We start from the raw sequence: 27,820 nt of genomic DNA, 5'->3' as shown, positions 1-27,820 counted from the left end.
TGAACATAGATGTAAAGAGACTCCTCTATGGTCTTTTTCTTTGTTATTAAGGATCATCTTGGCATCCGATGGGAATTAATTTAATTGCATGCTGCTTGGTCATCAGTTATTGGTTTCACCAACTCAACAGGGAAACATTTTAATAGATCTACAGTTTTATAGACAAAACTCTCTAAAAAAAATTGCGTTTTCAAGTTTGGAAGTTAATCACTACTTGAAGAAAAATGGCTTATTATGTTTTTTTAGATGATAAATCTTGTTAAAATGCTGCTTTTTCCCTTTCCTAGATATTCTTTATGTGTATGGTTTACAAAAAGAGAGAATAAAAATGCTACCAGAAGTCATTTTGGGGGGAGAAACAAGTAACTAAGTTCCATCTAGGGATGTAGATGGAAAAAATATGTTAAGTTGGTAAAAATATTTTTTAGCTGATATTAATTTTCCTTTTCACTTACCTCCATGCCCCACTATCCAGTGAGCGACCTCCTGAGATTGCCTAGCTCTATCAAATTAACTTTGATTTATTGTATTTTAGGCTCTTTGGCCTTCTCTTCCTTGTGTGTGCTAGATACTGTCCGACTCTTTGCGACCCCATGGATGGTAACCTGCCAGCTCCTCTGTTCATAGGATTCTCCAGGCAAGAATATAGAGAGGGTTGCCATGTCTTCCTCCAGTGGGTCTTCCCAACCCAAGGATCGAACTTGAATCTCTTATGTGTCCTGCTTTGTAAGGCGGATTCTTTACCACTAACACCAGCTGGGAAGCCCCTTTCTCTTGCACACTTCGGATATAACCAGGACTTTTTCAAACAAACAAATATTTCACAGGGAAATGATCTTATGACATTTCTATCAGAAAGACTTTCTTGGTAGAAAGTTTATGCTCCCTATCTTCCCCCCTCCTCAAGTCTCAGATACTAGAATATTTATAGTTTCTAATGTGATTATTTTTCTAGCTTATACTTTTATTATTCTGGACATTCAGGTAGCTATTTATTTTTACTGCTGTTAAAAATGTTACTCAGTTAATAAAATATCCTCCAAATCTATAAATACTCTTACAGAAAGTATTTTGTTAAAACTTTAGGATATTTCATTTTAATGGTATTTATGCTTAGCCTGTTAGATTCACTGTTTTATGAAACTTCTTAAAAAACCTATTTCAAGCATTTATAGCTTCTGTGTTAGTACAATGGTTTTATGATACTGTTTTTTCTGTAATAGTTAACAATGTGATTCAAGTTTTCTTTATCATCAAGTATAGTTACATAGATTAAGCATGAGCTCTTTCCCATTTTCCAAAGGTCACATCCCCCCAAAATTTATGAACCTATACTTGACAATAAAAGTTATAGTTCAATGAACAAAAGATTTGTGAGACCTAGTTAAAGGCAATGAAAAATTTCCTCTTATTGATTGAATAACTGCAGCCTCTGTTTTAGTTTTATTTTTTGGCAGTTTCTACTAGACAGCCAGTTGATTTTACAGTCATTTTTTAAAGATTTGATTAATTTTTTAAAAAAAGAAATTTGTTACAATAATAAGGAACATTAAACTATAGCTTTATAGTGTTGAAAGAAAGAACAAAAATAACTGAATCAAACTTTAAGGTTCTTATTTTTTTTTAAATCACTATAAGTCAAAATGGTGACCTTTAAAAATCTGAAAATTCGAACTTCCCTGGTGGTCCAGTGGCTAAGACTCCATACACCCAGCACAGGGGGCCCAAGTTCAATCCCTGGTCAGGGAACTGGATCCCACATGCTGTAACTAAGAGTTTGCTTGCCACACCTAAAGATCCTGCATGCTGTAACTAAGACCTGGCACAGCCAAATATTAAAAAATAAATAAAAAATGAAAATCTGAAAATTTAACAGATGTGTTTCTGAGCTTTTATGAAGACTTCAGTATAACTAGAATATTGATGTGAATAACACTCACAGAGACCTACAGATTAACATTGACTTAAACATGTTTAAATGGCAGACTTGATTTTCTTGAGTAGTCTCAATATAATAGTGAAGGTGACAATTCAGAAAAATAAAGGTTCAGGATAACATGAAATTAAATAAGGGCAGTAGGAGGAACTCCATTTCGTAGTACTTAAATGGTGCAGTTTCACAGTCCAAATGTGGACACGTTTCTCTTGAAAACATATTTTACCTACAAAGAGTTCCATTTTAAGTTTTAGAGTGTGAGGAAATGGGCTGTGCAGACACTGGAAAATCAGAGTTAGAGTAACAACTAAGGAATACCAGAGCACTGACTTTTTGGTTCCATTCCTCATGCCAACCTCCAACCACCCCAGGACTGCAGTAGGGTCTTGCTGAGATTGGTCAAAACAGCAGGAGAGTTGGCGCACTGTAAATTCGCCTAAATGGAAGCACATAGATTGTTAGTGTACCAGTTTCTCTGGTAGTGTAAATTTTGTATAAAGGGGAGAAAATAAAGAATTTGTCTGCTTCCTCAGCTCTGGTCAGGTAAGGCCTATAATAAAAGAACCACTGGAAACATGGTGCCCATTAGAGAACAAAGGGCCAAGAATAATCGGCTTTGAGATGGACCTCTGTCCAAAGTGCTTTGTGATGACTCCTGGCTCTTGCTAGAATTTGTATCTTAAGTTAAAAAAAATCAGGCCCTGATGGCATACAAGTGTGTCTGTATGTATGCCTGCCTGTGTGTCTTTGTGTTTCTGTGCACACGTGTGTGTGTGCATTTGCGTGTGTGTGCGTGTGCATGCACACATGGTCTTTTTCTGCCTATCTGTATCCATAAGAAATGCTGCAGGAATAAAATACTTGTTCAGAGACATTTACATGCTAAAGACTTGAGTCTTTTCATTCATAATTTAAATGAGAAAATTCACTGGAAGCACATAAATTTATGAATTGTTAGTACGGTTTTTCCAGTGGTCATATATGGATGTGAGAGTTGGACTATAAAGAAAGCTGAGCACCAAAGAATGGACGCTTTTGAACTGTGGTGTTGGAGAAGACTCTTGAGAGTCCCTTGGACTGCAAGGAGATCCAACCAGTCCATCCTAAAGGAAATCAGTCCTAAATATTCACTGGAAGGACTTATGCTTAAGCTGAAACTCCAATACTTTGACCACCTGATGCAAAGAACTGACTCACTAGAAAAGACCCTGATGCTGAGAAAGATTGAAGATAGGAGGAGAAGGGGATGACAGAGGATGAGATGGTTGGATAGCATCACTGACTCAGTGAACATGAGTTTGAGTAAGCTCTGGAAGTTGGTGATGGACAGGGAAACCTGCGTGCTACTGTCCATGGGGTTGCAAAGAGTCGGACATGACTGAGCAACCAAACTGAACTGAGTATGAAAAAAACAAACCTATCAGTGATTTCTGGAAAATGCTGACTACAAAACTCCTCACAGTTTGCAGAGTAAAGGAATGTAGAAAGGTTCTTAGACATTTCTAGGTTAACTGACAGTGATCAATTAGACATTACCCAGTGGTGCAGTCTTTGTGATTTTAAAGTCAATTTTCAGTTTTTTAATAGATAAAGAGAGATTTTCTTTTTATATATGAAAATCCCGTGGTTGAATTTTTAACCTTTATGATACATTTGTTCATTGGATATTTGAGGAAATTGTGACTACTGAAAACCAAGCCACCTGGCTGGATTCTCCAAGTAGCCTCATTATTAATAAGCTTCACTAACCATCAGAGGCTCAGTGCGTGGTCTGGGCAGACATGAAAAGGTCTCTCGTAGGAAGGTGGTAATCTCCAGGAGAAGCTGGCAGGCTGCCATCTTCAAGGCAAAGGGGCAGCCACATTTAGAGGGGTTCACAGTACCTATGGAAGGAAAGAGTTCTTTCATAAGCAAACAACCAATAAAAAGTACAGAGGCACGCTTTGATGGACATAGCTACACATGTGTAAAATCAAATCGTATATGAGAATGTTACCTATCCATGTGCAAAATGAAACTGTAAATGAGGATGTCACCTGTATATGTTCAATTTACCTGATCCCTTTAGCATAATCTATACATCACAATACACCTCTTTTCCCCTCCATTTTGCAATTCTATAACAAATACCTCAGTATTAAAATGTCAATCAGTAAGAATTATTTCCCTTAAGGCATTATAGAGAAACAAAATGCAGCTCCACTAGGCCGGATAGCCTTTTAGTGAAAACAAAAACAGAAAGCAGCCTTGCCAGATTTTCACATAGCTATTCAATCAGATTTATACATGGTATAGGGTCGTGAATAGATTTGGAACTATGAAAGTCCTGTCAGCTTACTTCATAAGAGATATCTGTCTTAAGGTTCTTAGGGCAGTGAAGTTGTTTCAGCTTTAGCCCAGATGTGTTTCTGTAGCATAAACAAGACTTATTTACTTGGTCACCCATGTTATACAGTTTATACAAGCTAGCCTGTCATATTAAGGAATAGCTATACTAGAATATGCAAATATTCTCCTTTGCTTTGAAGAATACCAGTCTCTGAATGAGTTAAACATTGTAACCACCATAGACCAACAAATAGATTTTGTTATAAAGGCAGATAATGGCCAAGGTAACACTATAGAGACTTAAATCTTCAGGATTAGTTCTCAGATACATGACATCACAAATAATGGAGAAATATATTGATTACTTATCAGTGTTCAGAAAAGAAGACAAAGACATGTCTCCCATAGAAGAAAATAGTTCAAATGAATCAACTTATCAAGCAATATCTATATCATTACATATTAACCTTCCTAAAAATATCTTTAAATAGCTTTAAAATATTTCCTGTGTATTTGGCTTTCATAATTGATATAATATATAATCATAGCTTATTTTGATAGTAGGTAGAATCTTTCTGAAGATATCTGGCTATTGCTTCCCCATGAAAACCATTATATTTTCTACAGAGGTAATATGTGGCTGGAGACATTGCCTCTTATTAAGAATGAAAAAGCTCTGTTTACAATAGCCAGGACATGGAAGCAACCTAGATGTCCATCGGCAGATGAATGGATAAGAAAGCTGTGGTACATATACACAATGGAATATTACTCAGCCATTAAAAAGAATGCATTTGAATCAGTTCTAGTGAGGTGGATGAAACTGGAGCCTATTATACAGAGCGAAGTAAGTCAGAAAGAAAAACACCAATATAGTATATTAATGCATATATATGGAATTTAGAAAGATGGTAATGATGACCCTATATGTGAGACAGCAAAATAGACACAGATGTAAAGGACAGACTTTTGAACTCTGTGGGAGAAGGCGAGGGTGGGATGACTTGAGAGAATAGCATTGAAACATGTATATTATCATATGTGAAACAGATCACCAGTCCAGGTTCAATGCATGAGACAGGGTGCTCAGGGCTGGTGCACTGGGATGACCCAGAGGGATGGGATTGGGAGGGAGGTGGGAGGGAATCACCCATGGCTGATTCATGTGAGTGTATGGCAAAAACCACCACAATATTGTAAAGTAACTAGCCTCTAATTAAAATAAATAAAAATTTTTAAAATGGTACTAAAAAAAACAAAAACAAACAAAAAAAGAATGAAAAAGACAAACTCCTCCATTGTTTCCAGACTGATACTTGCTAATACCATAATTATTTTTAAACTGCAAACTGAGCTATGTATTGACTTGAAAGTGCAACTAAAGAAGACATTCCAATCTTATATGTAGTGAATATAATACATGACTCTAGAACTTGCCTAGATGTGCAACTGTTTATTAAAACATAATTGAACACTAGTTATTTAGTATCAACTTCTGGCTCTGTGCTTGTAATCCTAAAGATATCATCTAGATTCTTCTTGTCAGTCCCATAGACAATGAGCTTGGTCTTAGTCCAGGCTTTCTCATAAGTATCATCTGAAATATTCTGTTACAGGAAACAATTACTGATTTATAAATAGTCTCACCAAAAAAATGTTATACCAAGCATACCATATTGCCAGTGATACTTATGTGGTCTCATGGAAATGTGAGACCATTTTCGCCTATGAAGATACTTCCATCTAATGAGGCTTTGGCTTCTCTATGTTCTGAAGGACGGCTAGGAGATACCAGGCAGTTTGAGGATGTCTCCTGGCAGGTCTAAACTAGATTCTGTGGTTGCTGGATTATCCTCAAGTCCTATTACAAATCAGACCCAATTTTGTGAGTCACTCTAGGATAACCCAGACTCCTGTGAACTTGAGGGAATCTTTGGGAACAAATTTCATCATTAAATTAAAAGACTAACATCAAAATTTGGTGTTTTGCCAACAGCTAAGTCAAGAAGATTTTCTTTGATTTATAAGGGCTGAGGAAGAGCAAAATGATGGGAAAATGCAAAAAAAAATTACTGGTGTGAAAGTAGAAGACAATATGTTTTCTTTGATTATTATTTAGTTCTGTCTAATATTACACTCTAGCCATCCTTTTCTATTTCATACCTTAAAGATGAGGTAGGTTTGGAATCACTTAACTAAGGATAATCCTTAAGACAACATCAGGCTATCTGCCTTTCAAATCATTAGGGTAGGGCAAAAGGAAGAGACCTCAATGTCTTCATCAGTTAATGATACTCAATCCAAAACCATATTGGAATTTGCTAGTCCATAAAAGGCAGTGGTACACAGACACACAAGTTTGTATGGTATAGAACAGAGCACATATGCACAAAATGGTATTGAGAAAGATGTCCAGGAATCTCTTGGTCTCTATTTTTCTATGACGAGACTCAATTATACTTTTAATAAATAAGTACAGTAAATCAAACATTCATAGTTCTAATAATCTGAATCTTAAAATTTGAATTTCATGTTAAAAATGATAATAAACCATGATTAAATATTTTAATATTTTAGTGATTTGAGAAGCTTTTCGTGTTTAATTTCATTTGGTCTAGCCCTTTTTTATATCTTCAAGAATAATTAAAAAAAAAAAAAACACAAAACCTGACCAAACCCTTTTCTGGAACAGCACTTTTCCACAATTACTTTTTCTCAAGGAGGACTAAAACTGATCTTGACATTTACAATATTAGGAGTCAGAGACTACAAAGCAATGAATGTTTCATTTGGCCTACAGCTCTTTGCTCCTGTCCATAGTCTTCTCCTCTGGCTCCTGCCCTCACTTTGTGTGGTTTTATGCACATGCTCACATCCACGCACACGGAATGGGGAGAAGGTACAGTGGAAGACACGCCAAGGTGGTAAGAATGTGAAAGAGGAAAGAGAAATATTACGTGCTCCTAAAGCAGAGATTCTTACAAGCGGGGGTTCTTGTAGTAAAGGGAGTCTCCTTACTGTCATCTAAAAAGTCTTCTTCCTCATCCTCCTTTCTCAGTCTCCTCTTGGTCTCCTCATCATAAATGAGACCCAGCAGGTTGGCTGGACTCTCACTTTCCCCATGACACAGCTCATTCAACCGGACGCCGATTGCCTACCATGCACAGAAAAAGAATGAAACAGCGTGAGGTGTGTGTCAGACTGTAAAAGAGGCTCTCACATTACTGAGGTCGTCAGCCATCAGCTCATGGGGACTGCTTTCAGCATAAGCGTCCTCTGTTTGCCATAGTGTTGTTACCACCACATTTCCCAATATGGGAATCCAGAGAAGGAAGCACTAAAGCTGGCTCCAAGGTCATTCAGCCTAAAGATTTATAGGACCTGAATGGTATTTATTCTCACACAAAACTTTTCTGAAATTATTTTTATTTCCTCAAAGGTCATTTATTTTATAGATCTCACATAAGAGAGTATGCAGTTGTATTTTCTTTTAACTATTTTTATTTATTTAAAAAGGTTTTTTTTTTTTGGCCATGCCGCATGACACCTGGGATCTTAGTTCCCCAGTTCAGTTCAGTTGCTCAGTCGTGTCTGACTCTTTGCAACTCCATGGACTGCAGCATGCCAGGCCTCCCTGTCCATGACCAACTCCTGAAGCTTGCTCAAACTCATGTCTATCGAGTTGGTGATGCCATCCAACCATCTCATCCTCTGTTGTCCCCTTCTCCTACCATCTTCAATCTTCTCCAGCATCAGGGGCTTTTACTATGAATCAGTTCTTCACATCAGGTGGCCAAAGTATTGGAGTTTCAGCTTCAGCATCAGTCCTTCCAGTGGATATTCAGGACTGATTTCCTTTAGGATGGACTGATTGGATCTCCTTGCAGTCCAAGGGACTCTCAAGGGTCTTTTCCAACACCACAGTTCAAAAGCATCAATTCTTTGGCACTCAGCTTTCTTTATGGTCCAATTCTCACACCCATACATGACTACTGGAAAAACCACTGCCTGCTTTGACTAGACAGACCTTTGTTGGTAAAGTAATATCTCTGCTTCTTAATATGCTGCTTAGGTTGGTCACAGATTTTCTTCCAAGTAGCAAGAGTCTTTTAATTTCATGGCTGGAGTCACCATCTGCAGTGATTTTGGAGCCCCCAAAAATAAAGTCTCTCACTGTTTCCATTGTTTCCCCATCTAACCCATGCTTCCTGCATTGGAAATGCAGAGAATTAACCATTGGATCATCAGGGAAGTCCTAGATAGTTGTTTTTAATGGAGGATTTTCCTCCAGCAAAAAATAAGAAGTCACATTTCCTCAGGATGTTTCTGATCATGCAATTTTATGAGGATAGCACTGTCATGCTAATGAGTTTGGAGGCTGGCATGACTTCTACACCTGCAATTTTATTTGTATCTTTCATCATATATGCAATCAATGATTTTCTTACAAACTTTGTTTCCCCTTCATGATACGCTATGGACTAGAAAGAAATATTAACTATTCTTTTGAAATATTAACTATTCTGTTGATAGTGTACTGAACATCAACATTAGAAACATGACTTTTACCTCAACACATAAACAACATTGGCTTTTATAAGGTATTCACAAAATCAGTGCTTACTATCTGTTCTTCTGAATCATCGTGTACTAACATCTGATTTAAAAAAAGGAATTTCCCCCAAAGAGACAAAATATGCTACCTCTAATTCCTTTCACATTCCAATTACATATTGTATAGAATAAAGAAAGAGACACATACATAGCAAAGAGAGTTGAAAAGCTAAAATGAGCACTGAACTTGGTCTGACAGTTTGAGTAATCCGTGCATTGGTAAGAACAAAAATTCCAGCTAATTTTCTTCTTTCCTCCTGCATTATCCTTTTCAAATATTTAGAAAAACAACTAAATTCTGGGCATGTAAGAGATTAGATCTGCTGTTGGAAAGTGACAAAAATATGTCCGTGTGTGCATGTGCATGCTGTCGCATTTGATACTTAGCAACCCTATGGACAGCAGCATGTCAGGCTCCTCTGTCGATGGAATTTTCCAGGTAAGAATACTGGAGCAGGTTGCCATTTCCTACTTCAGGGAATCTTCCTGACCCAGGGACTGAACCCATATTTCCTGTGTCTCCTGCATTGGCAGGTGGTTTCCTTACCACTGAACCACCTGGGAAGCTCAAAAGATATGTGTAGAGCTCTTCAAATAAAAATCATGTTGTTTGAACATCTTGGTTATTTGAAAACAAAGGGGTCTCCTTAAACTCTGGAATTGAGGAGTAACAAAAACCACATCAAGACAAAAGAAATGCAGCTTGGTTGCTAACTTGAGAAGTTCTAAGCAAACAAAACAAAACACCAAAGCAAAAACTACCACCTCAACAGAAAGCCTTGTCCTGATGCTACTATTTTAGAAATTCTCTCTAAAGAAGTGTTAGGTGGTTAGAATAGGAAAAAGGAGTCCAGAATGGCAGTGGCTAAAAGACAAAGAGGGAAAAGCCCATGAAAAGACAACAAAGTTAGGTCTGAGGACTGGAGTGAGGACCTCAGGTAAAACAAACAGTACTCCTGGCTAGCCCAATTTACATAGGGCAGGCCCAGGGGGAGGCGGAAAAAACATATAAAAAGAGGAACCAAAACTGAGCTGGGGGCTTCTCTTCTGTTTGAGTCTTCCGGGTCGACACCCCCTCTCACACCTCAAGAAGGTATTTTCATTTGCTTTCTAAATAAAACTGAGCTGTAACACGAAGCTGTAACACTGGTCTGTCCATCCCTTCAAATTTTTGCTGTGACTGAGGAAATTTACATGGGGCTATAACACTGGTCTGTCCATCACTTCAAATTTTTGCTGCAGCGAGAAAGAACCGAGGAAATTACACACACCCCCGACAGAAGGACACAAGGAATTATGAGTCTGAGTGGAGCCAGCAGACTTAATAAGTCAAAGGGGGAAAAAAGTCTACATTGATCTCCCCCAGATTCTGAAACCAAGCAATTTAAGTTAAACCCACAGTTCACAAAACTTAGAAGGTCTCTCAAAAAATGAACTTACTTTGGATAATATAAAGTATCTAAATAATAATTTAGAGCTCTACATCTCAAAGTGCTTTAGGGAGATGTTTATTCTTTCTTCATTCACCAAATATTTATTAGGTGAGGTAATTTGCTAGTTACTAAAGAAAACATTAAGTTGAATAAACTGTTATGGTGCATCAGTATCTTTATTTAATATGCCTGAGTATATTATAAACTTTCATAAAAGAAGTATCACTGTTTGGCAATGAGAAAAGTTAGAAAGCTTGAAAAAACCTGCTCAAGGTCACTCAACACCCTTGAACTGGGATTCAAACATAGGGTATCTGACTTTATCTCTTGCTCTTCACCTCGAGGAGCTTACAGTCTATAGGGGAGGTAGTAACATATGAAAAAAGGACATTAAGTGGTGAAAGAGAATGAAATTACCTTATGTATTAGAAAATGAAGACATTAGATTCATTTCAGAGAATCATACAAAATCTCATTCCTGTAGATGCTCAAGAACTGGTGTTAGGCTAATGGGGAAGGGAAAAGTGGATATTTCAGATGGAGAATTCCCAAAGACCCATATTCAGGGACATGCACTGATGTGTTCAGAGACTATCAACTAAGCCACTTGGTTGAAGCACCATTTTGTGAGCAGAAATAATGTGCCCGAGGGCTTGGAAAGGTAAATTGGGACCAGATTCCACAGTTCTTGAAGCTGTTTTTCATTTTGCATTCTGAAGAAGGATGAAAGGCAGTTTTTGAGCGGGGGAGAAGCCTTATCACTCCTTCCAGGGACACTGTGCTAGCTGTCTAAAAATGCAGAGACAAACCATATACCCTGCTTTCAAAATTTAGTATCATAACTTATCACTGAACACCTCTTAGATGTAAAGGATTGAGATAAATGTCCTTTAGATACATCAGCTCATTGACTTCATCATCTATAATTGGTGTGATTTGAACAAAGATTGTGGAAAGAGCTGAGATGCCAGGCTGAGCAATTTGGGTTTTTATCCCAAGGGAAAAGAAGGGCCACTGAAGCACTATAACATGATTTGCATTTTAGCCTAATCATTCTGACAGCAATTTGGAGGATGAATTGGAAGGAGAGAGTCTGGAGGCTGGGAGATGAGATATGAATGTTCTGCTTTTAGACGGGCTATGCCAAAGGGAGATTTTATTGGCAGTGTGTAGGATGGGTCAGAGAGGGGAAATTGTGGGAGGAAACCAAATAGGAAAATACTTTAGTCACACAGAGGAGAAGTAATGAAGATCTGACCTCAAAGGGCATCAGTGACATGGAAGAGGTGGAATCAATAAGGGAAGGAGGTTGAGAATATGTTCAAAGGCTGCCATTTCAGATGATGGTAGTTTCACCAGAAAAAAATAGAAATTTCAAGAGGGGTTACAGATGGGGGTGTGTTTAAATGGAGAGAAGTGTTTTAGTTTGGTCAGATTTAGTCTCAGAACATTAAGTGAATGCCTCCAAAGTACAGTTGGTGAAGTTGGTCAGGGATCTGAAAAGTGCTATGGATAGAGAACTGGGTGCTTCTGGCATAGAGCTAACAGTAGAAAACACAGAATAAATGTAATCCTGGTGGGGATTTTACAGGAAGAACTGATAAGAGGTACTGAGAATGTTTACATTTACAGGGAGGAAAGAGGCAGAGGATCAGGAAGGGAGACATAAAGAGATAATAATGTCTAACTTTGTAGATTTATTTGGAAGATTAAATGAATTATTTCCCCCTGAAATGTTTTGTTCAGTGCTTGGTACATAACAGATACTCAAATTATCTCCCAAACAAATGAACAAACAGAAGTTCAAAATGTCTTCACTTCACTCGGCCTAATATTTATAGAAGAAAATCAAAAGCTCACGTCTCCCCACTGGTAGAAGAGCTTGGCAGCATTCCATTGCAGCTTCTGGTTCCGCTTGTTGCCCACGATGGGGGACCGTCCCCTGGAAAGGCCTTTCTTAGTGATGTTCACGTGATGCCCTTTCATCCACTCTGGCCAGTTGCCACGGTTGCAGCGGTGCACAAATCGGGCACATTCCAGGAACAATGCTGCTCTGGCCACCACCGGCGCTTCCTGCGTAGGGTTGATAAGGAAAGAGTAATGTGGGATTAACAAACAATGAATCTGACCTTAAAGCGAATGCCTATGTACTCTTAGTTTATTTTTGCCTTTGTCTTTTGATTTGGTTTAGCCATATTTCCCCTATGGCTCAGCAGTAAGGAATCCACTTGCAATGCAGGACACAGGAGACCTGGGTTTCACCCCTAAGTCAGGAAGATCCCCTGGAGAAGGAAATGACAACCCACTCCAGTATTCTTGCCTGGAGAATCCCATGGACAGAGGAGCCTGGTGGGCTACAGTCCCTAGGGTCGCAAAAAGTCAGACATAACTGAGCGACTTAGCAGCAGCAGCGATATTTCCCAGGGTAGTGTTAACATGGTTACAGAAGTAGTGGGAACTCTGGAAAATGAATCCATGAAGGCAAATTTGAGTATTGAATAATGAGACATTTTAAGTTGGTTTCTGCATATAGTTTTCTCCTCATGGAGAATCTTAAGTAATTCCATGACTCTATCTTTGCATATTTCAGAGACAGTGGGGATTTGAGTGTGAAATCACTTTTAATAAGGAGGTTTTAAATATGAAGCTTTTTAAAACCTAAAATTAGCATGATGCAAACATATATTCAATTTCTAGAACTAGATGTAGATTAACCAAGGATGTCAGTTTTTTAGGACCATCCACAAACTCCAAGGACATGCAACTGCTCTCTCACTTTGGCTAATAAAAAAAAGGAGAGCTTACTATATCAGGCTGAGTTGTGAGGGTAAACAGAATAAAATGGGCCCTGAAATGAGAAAAAAAACAAATGAATGAATGAATAAATAAACTCAGTTGAGTTAGGCTCTTTCTCTAATTTTTCATAAACAACAGATCAAATTCTGCTTAAATAGGCATGGTTTCAATTGAAAATGTTTGACAAAGAGGAAATTACTTAATTGATAAATGAAAAACAGCATTTCTCCAGGAAATAAAAATCTGACTCCATCTTGTCAAGATGTGCTTGAAAAATAAAAGCAAGAGCTTTTTGTTAATACTCATAAACTTATAAGAGTAAGAGACCTACTCTTTAGAAGCCAAGAAAAATTTAATATGGGAAAGAATGTGAAGTTTCCCATAGGTCAACAGGTCACAAAAGAATACATACATCAAACATTCACTTGTGTCAGTTAAAAAATATATATAACAATATTCGCTATCATCTTGAAAGTGAAAGTTGCTCAGTCATGTCTGATTCTTTGCAACCCCATGGACTATACAGTCCATGGAATTCTCCAGGTCTGAATACTGGAGTGGGTAGCCTTTCCCTTCTCCAGGGGATCTTCCCGACCCAGGGATCAAACCCAGGTCTCCCACACTGCAGGTGGATTCTTTATTAGCTAAGCCACAAGGGAAGCTCAAGAATACTAGAGTGGGTAGCCTATCCCTTCTCCAGGGATCTTCCTGACCCAGGAGTCGAACTGGGGTCTCCTACATTGCAGGTGGATTCTTTACCAGCTAAGCTATCAGGAGGAAGCCCTTGCTGTCATCTTAGAGTTACCTAATGAATCCCATGTCCCATGTCCCATGTGTTTTCAAATGGAAACAGTTTTCATGATTCAAGTAATGGCATTCTTAACAATGTTTCAATCTATAATGTCAAAATAGGTGCTAATATATAGAGAATATCAATTATGTTCCAACTAGTTTTTATAAATTGTAATTCTTAATTATCATAACATCCCTGTGGAATAGTATCCTCATTTTAATATTTTTTAATAGGAGGTATAACTTTTCCACTCTTATGCAGCTGGGAAGAAGCAGACGATTCATTCTCAGGTCTCTCTGATGCTCAGATCTGTAACTCTTTGGTATCTGCAAGGTCTTAATTCATGCTCATATACACCTGGGGAAAAGATGATTTCTAGCATGCATGTAGAAAGTTACTGTTTAAAAATGGAACATTAATATCATGTAAAACATAAGTAATCACATAATTTTCCCATTTAAAATATATTTTATGGTCCATCCATCTGACTCATCAATGAATAAAGGCAACTGACCTTTGTTGTTTGGTTCATTTCTCTCTGTGTCCTCACCTTAAGTGCTCTGTGATCCACTTATGTCAAACTGGTTAGTCTCCCTGATAAGACATCTCATACCTTTCCGAGTGTTGTTTCCATCACTTGCAGAGCCTTTAAGCCCCTTTTCTATCTAGCAGATTCCCACTTGTAAGCTTCAGTGTAGTTACCTCCTCTAAGAAGATTTCCTTAATCCCTTCCTCTTCAGGCAGAGGCAGTTACTTCACACTGTCAGGTAAACACACTATCTCAAATACCCTGGATGTTTCAAGCAAGTTAGCCCTTTAAGCATTTTCCCATTGTTTACAACTTAAATGAAACTATCAAGAACCCTAGTAAGAAATTTAATTATGTTGGGATGTAATTTTACAAAAAATATGACATATTGCCATTGAAGATAAAGTTAATCTATGTGAAAAGACAGAATAGAAGATAAACACAATGATGAGCATCTATCATTAATAAAAGATGGACAGTGATGATGAGAAACTACCCTCAACTTTATTGGTGCCAAGACTTGATCGCAGGTCAGAAGGATAGAAAGACTTTAGAATGCAAAGGCTCAGATGAATTTCTGCATTAAACTTATCGTTACCATGGTGCCATAACACCCCAACTAAATATCTATCCTCTTTCCTTGTATTAAATATTCAGTTTACTAAAGATTTCAGATATGCTAATCTGCATTTGGAAAAGCCTGGAACATCTATCTCTAAAAAGGAACTCCAGTCTGGAAGACAAGGCAAGTGATGCAAATCTATTCTTATCATGTCACATTTTGACACATTTCCAATATAAAGCAATGACATTCATTGCTTAATGACAGGAGGACAGAAACAACACTGGTGGAATACCATTAGGTGATGAACTTTAGCTCTTTCATGATTAATGAGCGTAAAAACTTAACCTAACTCGTATGGGGCAGAGTTTGTTTTTCTTATGTATGTATTTCTTTTAACTATTAAATGGCACTGAGAAGACTAACAGGAGATGAATAAAAAAACCCAGGCTGTGCTATGTAAGGCTTCCCATGTCAGTTGGCTTGGCTTCTTTAGAAAATATGTTTTATTTGCTTAGGAAACTCAAGGCATTTTGAATGAAAAACAATTTTAATTCTCTGCTCTCAAAAGCTTCTCATGATAAAACCCAGACATTATCAGTTATTGACCCTAAGAAATCCTACTTTAAGTTGGGAAATAGAACTGAGACCACTATCAAAATAATTCCCGTTAATTAACTATATAGCACAACATTAAAGGGAAGGTTAGTTATTATGGATAAATTTAATTCACGTAAATTGTCAAACTCAGTAACTTTTGAAAATGTCACTCTCTGCATTAAGGGATGATGACATAGAGTAATTCAAATATTGACTTATTATAAACCTCACGAATCTTGTAGGTGAAAGCAGACTTGGGGATCGTATAGTCAAGCGGACCCTGAGTACTAACAGTTTCTGTGGTACTGTAGTGTGTATGTTACTATCTGGACAATGGAGGGTGCTGTTGTAGTATAAAGCTAAGGACTCAACTGTACGTCCTCATAGAACATCCTTGGCAACAAGAACCGACTTCACAGTGTGTGAAGGAGTAGTCAAGGCATTATATTGTGGGTGTGGCCATAAGGAATTATTTTCCTTATAAATTCCTTTCAGAGTGTAAGTTAGAAAGTATTGATTTGAGGAGCAGGGTTATGGAATACCTTAGACAAAGGATTCTTCCTGGACATAAAGGAAAGTCAGTTTTCCCTCTTTTGATGGAACTTGCCTCTTAATGGCTCAGAGCTATCTGATGAAGCAGCAAAACAATGGAGACATGACAGAATGGGTAGGGATGGATTCACATCACAGAGGGAAACAGCACAAATGGAGAAAAATGAATCAGAAGAAGGCTGCATGGATGAAGAGAACCATGGAGTTTCAGAGACATAGTTAAAACTGAACATCAAAACAAACTTTGGTACCGTTGATAAACCACAGAAAATTTTGCTGGTGGTCCTAAAAGAAAAGTAGGCAGATTTAAATTCTTTCTGATTAACATGATTGCTAGATCACCTTTCTATTCTATGTTCCATAATGCCACAGAGCGGCTTCAGATCCATTATGTCATAACTTCGTAGTTCCCGGACAAGCAAGAAGCAATTTGAACTGGTGAGATAAAATGTTAGGTTGAACTTCATGGAATTTCTAAGTTTGATGGTCAAACATAGTAGCATACCATCAATTCAATATGGTTTGGTTGTACATAAGGTGTTCTTTGCAATGGTTACAGAGCTGTTTATTTAAAATTACAAAACATCATGCATTATGCAGTATTTCTCTAACATTTTTCAGCTAGAAAACTTCAAGTATCAGGCTATTTTCCCTTGACTTCTTTTGGCACTTTTTCCTGCATTTGATAAGATCGTTATGTATTTCCAATGTTTCCTTTGTGAAGGTAAAGCAGAGAACTAGAATACTAATTCAAACAGCTGTACTTTATTTTGCCTGGGGACGTAGAAAATATTGTTACCAAGATATGACGGTTAATTGAAGGTTATAATTACAACACATTCCTTCCCCTGAAAGACTGTATCTAAACTTATTAAGTAAGAAGAAACCCTGATTGATCCTGGAAAGATAACAACACAGGGCAGGAACTGTTGTAAAGACAATAGTTTATGTTGGTCCCTGGGGAATTACATACTATTTTTATTGCCTTACAAAAAAATGTAAAGCTCTTGCTGGTGTTAAGATACCTATTTATTTAAGACCACTGGGAAAAAGCAGTTATTCTGGGTCTTTGTGTACACTGGAACCTTGTTTGCTAGAGGGCACCTGCTTGTGAGCCAGTATTTATTACTTAGCTTGTATTCAGTTCTCTGCCTGAGATCATTAAGTAACTGACAGGCTGCCTCTGTCCCTGCGCATTTCTGCAGTAGCTGCAGGCAACTGAAATGATTCAGTGTCAGGCTAGATGCAGACATTATAGTTGAGTACATGGTTTGGCTGGGTTGGCATTTTAACACTCAGATCATGCTAATATCTTGCTAATTGTTTTAAAAACCAAATAAGGACTGCTACTTCTGACAATATGATGGATTAAGTGTGAAGACAAGCATCTTTTGGTTTAGACATTTAAAAATGCTGGATAAAATATCCAAATTTTTTTCACTTTATTTTTGCTTTTGCTTCTGATATGAGATGACAGACCATTGAAAAGTAGAAATTACAAGAAAATTCAATTCTGGAGTGAAGGTAGGGAGAAATGTGTGAACCAATGAAGAAATATTTGCCCCGAGTGTTTCTATTGACTATGGCAAGACTGGAGTATGGGTTTTCAATGGGCCACAAATTAAATGTCAGTGTTCACGTGGAGTGGAAGGTCAGGCCACACCCCTTTATAAAGCCAATATCCCAGGTGGGAGTATTTTTTATTAAACTTCAATTGAGAGAGCTACTGCCAGTTGATCATCACCAAAGAAATGTCTGAAAGGTTTCTTTTAGAAGAAGGACACAGATCTTAGAAAGGGATGTCTGAGATGCGAGGAAAAATGGTGGGCAAAGACTATACTAAGCTTCGGGGCAAATTTAAAAATCATTTTCCTAACAATTAATAAAAATAAAGTCTACTTTGTCAATGTTAAAACAAAAACAGAGAACTAGATCTTGGCCAACTGGCATTAAAACCCTCTACAGTCTTTCATTGTTTGCAAGAAAAGTAAAGATATTCATTAATTTTAGACTGCATTGAGTTAAATATGTATGCAATTTTTAAAATACAAATAGAATATAACAAATTTCAAACTGATAAGGGAAAATGAATAAAACAAAGCTAAACCAAAGCAAAGAAAAATCCAACACAATTTGAAAGAAGGCATTTAATGGAAATAAGAACACACATAAAATGAAATAGTGAAAAAAATGTGGTAAGTAGTCCAAAGAAGACAGAACTGAATCTATACAAGTAAATATAATCTGTGCAAATGTACTAAACTTTCTAGGGAAAAAGATCATTAAAATGGTTTACAATTCAAATACTTGCTTTCTACAAGAGATATACCTAAAACACGAAGATATAGAAATGTTGAAAGGAAAGGGTTTACAAAAAGATATACACGTCCAATGCTAAACTAGCAAAACTGTTTCAACTGTATTAATATCAAAGAAAAATATATCCTTATATACTAGAAATAAATTGGGTCACTAGGTAGTGAAAAGACCCTGATGCTGGGAAAGACTGAAGGCAGGAGGAGAAGGGGATGACAGAGGATGAGACAGTTGGATGGCATCACCGACTCATCAACAGAGTGTGAGCAAGCTCCAGGAGATGGTGAAGGACAGGGAAGCCTGGGGTACTACAGTCCATGGGGTGGCAAAGAGTTGGACATGACTGAATGACTGAATGACAACAAGGTAGTGATAATACTTTTATAGGACCCGATATATATTATATTTCTAAACTACCTGCCTCCTCTAAATCAATAAAACAAAACTTGCTGGAACTTCAAGGTAAATAGATAACTTTGCCATCAAATCCCTTACCAATATACAGTGGAAGTGACAGATTCAAGGGATTAGATCTGACAGAGTACCTGAAGAACTATGGATGGAGGTTTGTGACATTGTACAGGCAGTGATCAAGACCATCCCCAAGAAGAAGAAATGCAAAATGGTTGTCTGAGGAAGCCTTACAAGTAGCTGAGAAAAGTGAAAAGCAAAGGAGAAAAGGAAAGATAAACCCATTTGAATGCAGAGTTCCAAAGAATAGCAAAGAGAGATAAGAAAGCCTTCCTCAGTAATCAGTGCAAAGAAATAGAGGAAAACATTAGAATGGGAAAGACTAGAGCTCTCTTCAAGAAAATTAGAGATACCAAGGGAATATTTCATGCAAAGATGGGCACAATAAAGGACAGAAATAGTATGGACCTAACAGAAGCAGAAGATATTAAGAAGAGGTGGCAAAAATACACAGAAGAACTGTACAAAAAAGAACTTCACGACCCAGATAACCACAAAGGTGTGATCACTCACATAGAGGCAGACATCCTGGAATGTGAAGTCAAGTGGGCCTTAGGAAGCATCACTACGAACAAAGTTAGTGGAGGTAATGGAATTTCAGTTGAGCTATTTCAAATCCTAAAAGATGATGGTGTGAAAGTGCTGCACTCAATATGCCAGCAAATTTGGAAAACTCACCAGTGGCCACAGGACTGGAAAAGGTCAGTTTTCATTCCAATCCCAAAGAAAGGCAATGCCAAAGAATATTCAAACTACCGCACAATTGCACGCATCTCACATGCTAGTAAAGTAATGCTCAAAATTCTCCAAGCCAGGCTTCAACAGTACATGAACCACGAAATTCCAGATGTTCAAGCTGGATTTAGAAAAGCCAGAGGAACCAGAGATCAAATTGTCAACATCCACTGGATCATCGAAACAGCAAGAGAATACCAGAAAAACATCTGCTTTATTGACTATGCCAAAGCCTTTGACTGTGTGGACCACAACAAACTGTGGAAAATTCTGAAAGAGATGGGAATACCAGACCACCTGACCTGCCTCCTGAGAAATCTGTACGCGGGTCAAGAAGCAACAGTTAGAAGTGGACGTGGAACAACAGACTGGTTCCAAATGGGGAAAGGAGTATGTCAAGTCTATATACTGTCACCCTACTTGTTTAAATACAAATTATGTAAATGCAGAGTACATCATGAGAAATGTTGGGCTGGATGAAGCACAAGCTGGAATCAAGATTGCTGGGAGAAATATCAATAATCTCAGATATGCAGATGACACCACCCTTATGGCAGAAAGTAAAGATGAACTAAAGAGCTTCTTGGGAAAGTGAAAAAGGAGAATGAAAAAGTTGGCTTAAAACTCAACATTCAGAAAACTAAGATTATGGCATCCTGTCCCATCAGCTCATGTCAAACAAAAGGGCAAACGATGAAAGCAGTGAGAGATTTTATTTTGGGGGGCTCCAAAATCACTGCAGATGGTGAATGCAGTCATGAAATTAAAAGACTCTTGTTTCTTAGAAGAAAAGCTATAACCAACCTCAGTTCAGTTCAGTCGCTCAGTCATGTCTGACTCTTTGTGACCCCACTGACTGCAGCATGCCAGATCTCCCTGTCCATCACCAGCTCCCAGAGTTTACTCAAACTCATGTCCATTGAGTTGGTGATGCCATCAAACCATCTCATCCTATGTCGTCCCCTTCTCCTCTGGCCTTAAATCTTTCCCAGCATCAGGGTCTTTTCAAATGAGTCAGTTTTTCACATCAGGTGGCCAAAGGACACCACAAAACCACAGCTTTGACTAGACAGACCTTTGTTAACAAAGTAGTGTCTCTGCTTTTTAATATGTCTAGGTTAGTCATAGCTTTTCTTCCAAGGAGCAAGTGTCTTTTAATTTTATGGCTGCAGTCACCATCTATAGTGATTTTTGGAGCCCCCCAAAATAAGCCTCTCACTGTTTCCACTGTTCCCCCATCTGTTAGACATGAAGTGATGGGACCAGATGCCATGATCTTATTTTTCTGAATATTGACCAACCTAGACAGCATATTAAAAAGCAGAGACATTGCTTTGCCAACAAAGGTCTGTCTAGTCAAAGCTATGGTTTTTCCAGTAGTCATGTATGGATGTGACAATTGGACTATAAAGAAAATTGAGCACCGAAGACTTGATTCTTTTGAGCTGTGGTGCTGGAGAAGACTCTTGAGAGTCCCTTGGACTGCAAGGGGATCCAACCAGTCCATCCTAAAGGAAATCAGTCCTGAATATTCATTGAAAGGACCGATGCTGAAGCTGAAACTCCAATCCTTTGGCCACCTGATGGGAAAAACTGACTCATTTGAAAAGACCCTGATGCTGTGAAAGATTGAAGGCGGGAGGAGAAGGGGACGACAGAGGATGATGGTTGGATGGCATCACCAACTCAATGAACATGAGTTTGAGTAAGCTCTGGGAGTGGGTGATGGACAGGGAAGTCTGGAGTGCTGGAGTCTATTGGGTCTCAAGGAGTTGGACATGACTGAGTGACTAAACTGATTTGTCATCTCAGATTAAGTCGCGAGGAGAAAAAAAAAAAAAGGATGTATATGGCTTGAATATGAAACACCATACCCTGATAGACTTAGAGGGAATATGTTAAGTGAAATAAGTTAGACAGAAAAAGACAAATACTGTATGATTTCACTGATATTTGAAATCTAAAGAACAAACACAAAAATGAACAAACAAAACAGAAACAGACATAGAGAACTAGTGCTTGCCAGAGGTAGGGGTTAGGGCATTGAGTGGGGAATGTGGCTTAGATGAAACAGATGAAGAGGATTAAAAGTTTCAGGCTTTCAATTATAAAATAAACAAGTCATTGGGATATAACGTACAGTATAGGGAATATAGTCAACAACATATAATAACATATATGGTGACAGTTGGTTACTAGCTTTATGGTGATCAATTCATAATGCATATAAATGCCAAATCACTATGTTGTACACCTGAAATTAATATAATATTGTCACCTATACTTCAATTAAGAAAAAGGAAAGAAAAGCTACTATGTTATACCTAACATTAGAGAATGAACATTCAATATTGTCACCTATACGTCAATTAAGAAAAAGGAAAGAAAAGCTACTATGTTATACCTAACATTAGAGAATGAACATTCTTTTCAACTACACATGTAACAGTTATGAAAATTATATAATGATCTAGTTTATAAAGCAACATTACTTCCAAAGAATCAGTATCTGAAAATGAAGTTATAAATCAATAAAAATGGATACCTAGCAAAACTCTGAAATTTATAAGTTGAAATGCACACACATCTATTTAAATGACTCATGGAAAAGGAAATAATTAAATTTTAAAAGGCTTAAATATAAATTGTAACAAACATACTACTTATCAAAATTTATGGTATGTGATTAAAGTAATGCTAAAATTCCAATGCTCAGTTTTTGAAGAGAAGAAAATAAAAGTATGAGCCTAGCCATCAGCTAATAAGCTAAATAATAATGCAATGAATTCAAAGCAATAAGAAGAATACAAAATAAGGGCAGGATATACTCAATATTTTATAATAACCTATGAGGGAAAATAATCCTAAAAAATTATATATATATATATATATATATATATATATATATATAAAACTGAATCACTTTGTTGTACACCTAAAACAAACTAACACAACATTGTAAATCAACTCTACCTCAATAAAAAAAATAAGGCATTAAAGAATTAGAGAGCAAGACACAATAGAGAGAATCAACAAGATTGTTAAAAAAGACTAACAAAATTGACAAATACTTGGCAAGGCTAATCAAGAAAAATGGAGACAATTTTAGGAATAAAAACAGATAAAATAATAACAGATGCTACAAATATTAATAAGAAAATTATCCATTTTAATCCACAAATATGAAAATTTACGTAAATCTGACAATTTACTGAAAAAAGTAAAGTTACATAGACTGACTCAGAGAGAAATAGAACTTTTGAATAGTCAGTTCAACTCTGAATCTCAATTTGAATTTTAAACATATCTAAATTTATCGGTGGGCTCAATGTCATTCCAAGAATATATCAAAGAATTTTCAGAGAAATTGACAAGCTGATTATAAAATTTACATGGAAGAACAAAGAATAATTAGGTGATGTTCAAAGTTTAGCTATTAAGGAGAGTAACTATAAGAGAGAGTAACTATAAGAGAGTAAGCTATTAACAGAGAGTAACTCAGAGTACACAGGGAATGGAAAGAAAACACTTGGAGTCACATCCATGCATATACAGAAACTGGACACATGATTAGATGGTGTTGCATATCAGATAATAAAGAATGAATTAGTCAAAATAAGACACTAGGATTTTTTTTCATGTGAAATAAAAAGAAAAAAAGGAAAGAATCCCACTTTATACACACAGTAAATTCCAGTTAAAGACCTAAATGTGAAATGTAAACTTTAACATTTTAGAGGAAAATGTAACATGTGTTTATTATTACTGTGGGATTTCTTTAAAAAGACTAAAAAAAACCATTAAAGAAAATTTTGATAAATTATATCAAAATGGATATATTAAAATACAGCATGAGGGAACAGAACAAAATGACATATTCTCTAAGGATACAAACTCATGCAGCAAAATAAGCCAAGCACAGGGAAAATTAAAGTTCGAGACAGCAGGGCCTTCTGGGAAGTAGGGGTGAGTGATTAGGAAAGGAATACAAGGGACTTAAAAAAAATTTGAAATGTGCCTGACTGCTACATTTCATAGTCAGATTTTTTAAAAAAATTCAATATAGGAGTACCACTAAAATAAAGGGAATAATTGGACCATTTAGCTTTGGTTGTTTCTGGATTGCTTTAATTTTTCTTATGATTCAAAAGAAAACACAATATTACTTTGCTTTTAGAGTTCCCAGTCTGCATATATTCTTAACTCCTTGAAAAAAGGTAATTTCAATTGATCACCAAGTAGTCTTATGATGATAAACTCCAATGTGGATTAAATTTGCTGCGGTGAACCTAAAACTATGACTATACGGTAACCTAATGTCTCATTTTCCCCAGGAGAGTTCTAGTTTATGTCTAATTGGTATGATTATTGATAACTCCCCATTTCACTCTCAAAAGTGTTCCAGTTAGAATACAAATTATATAATCATTCCTCCTAAAGCTATCTATTTATGAAGCTATTATAATTTAACATGAATTAGGTTTTCTTTTTCCACAGACTAGGGAGAAAAACTATGATCCCATGGACTCTCTTATATTCATGGAATTGCTACTAAAGCAAATTGACATTATTGTGTGTCATTCATGCCAGTAAATTACCAGTAGATGAGACATCACTATGTCTGTGCATGTTATGTATTTGTCTGAATAAAAAATGAAAGATAATTTCACCTGAAATATATAGAAAACAGACAAAAGTGCCTTTTGTTCAAACTGCACAATTTTTCTATTTTTTGTGCTTGTAGATTATATCAACTTAAAGATGAAACAAATCCTTTCTAAAACATGTATTTTTTAAAATGTCTTATAGTTGCATTTATTAAATTTATACGGAAGAGAAACAGTGTGAGGAGGAGCTGTGCTGAAATAAAAACTGAACCAATCATCCCTTCATAGTCATAGTAATAATGACAAGAGGATTGTTTAAAACAAAAACCTTCAGATGGGCAAGACTTTGAACACTGACATTTCCAGTATTTCTTTCATTTAATAATGTTTTTTAATTCTGAATAAAATTGTAAACTAGAAAAAAATCACATTGAAATTCTATGATGCAGGTAAAGAGACAATGAAAATTGTTCTGAAATAAAAACCACATCATAAGGTAAACATTGCATTTAAGTTGTACTTAAAAAAATGAATGCAACATCCAACAAAAGCAAACAACAAAAAGGAGATGGGAGAGTGTTGGACTGTAAAATGATGATGAACTGAATATACTCATTTTCCCTTCCTCTCCCAAATCATATAGGATGAAATAGTAGAACCTATACCTATATCTCTATCTATCTACCTACCTATCCGTACCTATCTGTATGTACATATGTATCTGCATATATATCTGACATCTGTATCTATCATCAATCTATCCATCTATGTCATTTATATCTATATCTCAGTTCAGTTCCATTCAGTCGCTCAGTCATGTCCAACGCTTTGAGACCCCATGGACTGCAGCACACCAGGCTTCCCTGTCCATCACCAATTCCTGGAGTTTACTCAAACTCATGTCCATTTGAGTCAGTGATGCCATCCAACCATCTAATCCTCTGCTGTCCCCTTCTCCTCCCACCTTCAATCTTTCCCAGCATCAGGATCTTTTCAAATGAGTCAGTTTTTCACATCAGGTGGCCAAAGGATTGGAGTTTCAGCTTCAACATCAGTCCTTCCAATGAATATTCAGGACTGATTTCCTTTAGGATGGACTGGTTGGATCCCCTTGCAGTCCAAGGGACTCTCAAGTGTCTTCTTAAACACTACAGTTCAAAAGCATCAAGTCTTCGGCACTCAGCTTTCTTTATAGTCCAACTGTCACATCCATACATGACTACTGGAAAAACCATAGCTTTGACTAGATGGATATCTGTAGCTACATATTTCTATACCTATACATTTATACACTAAAACCACAAATGCATTGGAAAACATGTAAAACATATTTAAAAGTGAAGCATTTCTGAAAGTCAGGAAGCAGATGAGGTCAGATATTAAGTGAAACAAAACACAGAGAATACAAAATTTAATAACACATCTAATAAAAGACATTTGTGAACATTAATCTCAAGGGGCTCTTAACCCCAAATCAACAGGTATGAACAACTGCCATTGCCACACTTGCATAAATGGTGGTAAAAACAGAATGCCACTTTGCTTCAAACACATTGGACATGCAGCTATACTTTCCTTCCTCTCAGTCCTTTTGCCAGCATTCACCAGTGATTTCAGTTCCTTCACCTTTCTGTATCTGAGAAATTGAAGTTAAGGGTGCCCTCATTTGGAGACCATTTCCTGGCTTAATCCTTTCCTCTTATATCACCAAATAAAATAATGAATATGAAGGTGCTTTATAAACTATGATAAATAATGAAAATGTTACTTTGTTATCCTCCACCCTCATCTCTGCCACCACTACCACTACCATCATGACCACTATCATCACTACCATCATGATGACTACCATCATCGCCACCACCACCAGAATGGCTACCATCACTGCCATCATCACCTATCCCCTTTTTACCACCACTACCATCATCACCTATCCCTTCTTTTTATATCATCACCACCATCATCACCTATCCCCTCTTTTTACCATCACACCATCATCATCTATCTCATCTGGTTTTTTTTTTTCAACCAACCAGGTCTGCCTGCAATTCCTCTGTTTCCTTTTAATCTTGACTGATACTGACCTCTGTATGCTCCTTGACCTTGACCTAGAATCAAAGACTCTCAGATAATAAAGAAATTCACACTAACCACCTACTTCTTAAGTCCGCCTGTAAACCTCCCCCATTGAGTCCAGTGTAATGACAAAGAGCTCATTACTTCTCAATGTATCTACTTCATGACTGGATATCTATAATGATCAGAAAATGCTTCTTTACTTTGAAGCTTGAAAATATTGCTTATAAACATCAAATCTCCTTTATTTTATTTCTTACCATGAGATTAATAAGATTGAGAAGATCAAGCAGACCAGAATTGGTCCAACAGGAAAGGAAGAAAGGAGAATCTAGTGATTTGTTACTAACTGGCCACAATCTTATTTGGAAGATGTAGAATAATTTTAAAAGTTCTATGGAATTCTGACACTAATTAAATCTCCTTGGAAACTCTAAGCATTATAGAAGTTAGAGATTATATAGATATGGAAACATCTGATGAGAAGGAATAAAATTCCAGCATCGAGACAAAGTATTGATGACTATCAAAGTGTTCATCAATATTCTTATTAACATAATCTCCATTCAGAAGCCAGTGTTAATTTGCTTGACTGGGGTTATTTATTAAATCTTTAAGTATATCAATCTGTTGGTGACAAGCCTCCTGTTTTTCCCATGCCCACATATCTTATAAATCTTAAAAGCCTTCTATATAGGAAGTATTTATTCCTTCTGTTTTATACCATCAGTAAATGTTAATAAAATTTGATGGTTCCTTTGTCTAAAAATTTTCCAAAGTATCTGTGACTTCAGAATTGAGACCAAGATGGACACAATAGTACATCTGGAACTCTACAGCACAGATTACCCATAAAGTTCTAATGCATCATTGCTATTGTGTGTTTAATAAATTGTTCAAATAGCTGCTGTCATCATCACTTTTTAAAACCACATTTAAACTATCAGGTTTAAAATATAGAACTTCTTATTTTTCATATTTTAAATTTCCTATAGTGATCTCACATAATTTTTAAATGAGAGAGTCAACATGGTGTTGTATAAAATATAGGGTCTGCTCTAATCCAGCTCTATCATTTGTTGACTTCAAGCCCTGGCCAGTTGGTCTTTTTGAGTTTCATTTTTTTTTTTTAAAATACAATAGGCACACAGTAAGTGTTAATTATTAGTCTGTCAACATAAGAATGCTGTACACTCTGTCTAGGAAAGAGATCATCATACAAATATTATCTTCATAAGGAAAGTTGCAAAACAGGTAATACTTTCCAGATGAATTCTGTTGTGTTATCTTTTACTGCACTATGCCTGGCACATAGGAAATCTTCAAGAGATATTGGCTGAGGTAATCAATTATTATATGATGAGTATCTTGTAAGCCACACTGACTTCTAGGCTTTCAAATTTCACCATCCTTTCCATTTGATATTTGATATATCAAATATATGTTTCTCTTCCTCTATGACTAGATCCAGT

General features: G+C 36.7%; 1 protein-coding gene across 1 annotated transcript in view; it reads right to left on the bottom strand.

Annotated features, from left to right (window-relative positions):
* Positions 1-27,820, bottom strand: part of UNC80 (unc-80 homolog, NALCN channel complex subunit) — a 221,469-nt gene that overhangs the window by 110,652 nt on the left and 82,997 nt on the right. Inside the window, 3 exon segments of the mRNA XM_070458587.1 lie at positions 3,686-3,819; positions 7,283-7,418; positions 12,172-12,384. Coding sequence (XP_070314688.1) covers positions 3,686-3,819; positions 7,283-7,418; positions 12,172-12,384 — 483 coding nt within the window.

This window comes from Odocoileus virginianus, chromosome 30, assembly GCF_023699985.2.
Source record: "Odocoileus virginianus isolate 20LAN1187 ecotype Illinois chromosome 30, Ovbor_1.2, whole genome shotgun sequence".
In the NCBI taxonomy this organism is placed as follows: domain Eukaryota; kingdom Metazoa; phylum Chordata; class Mammalia; order Artiodactyla; family Cervidae; genus Odocoileus; species Odocoileus virginianus.
Note: the sequence above shows the minus strand (reverse complement) of the source record. Positions and strands in the feature narration are given on the sequence as shown.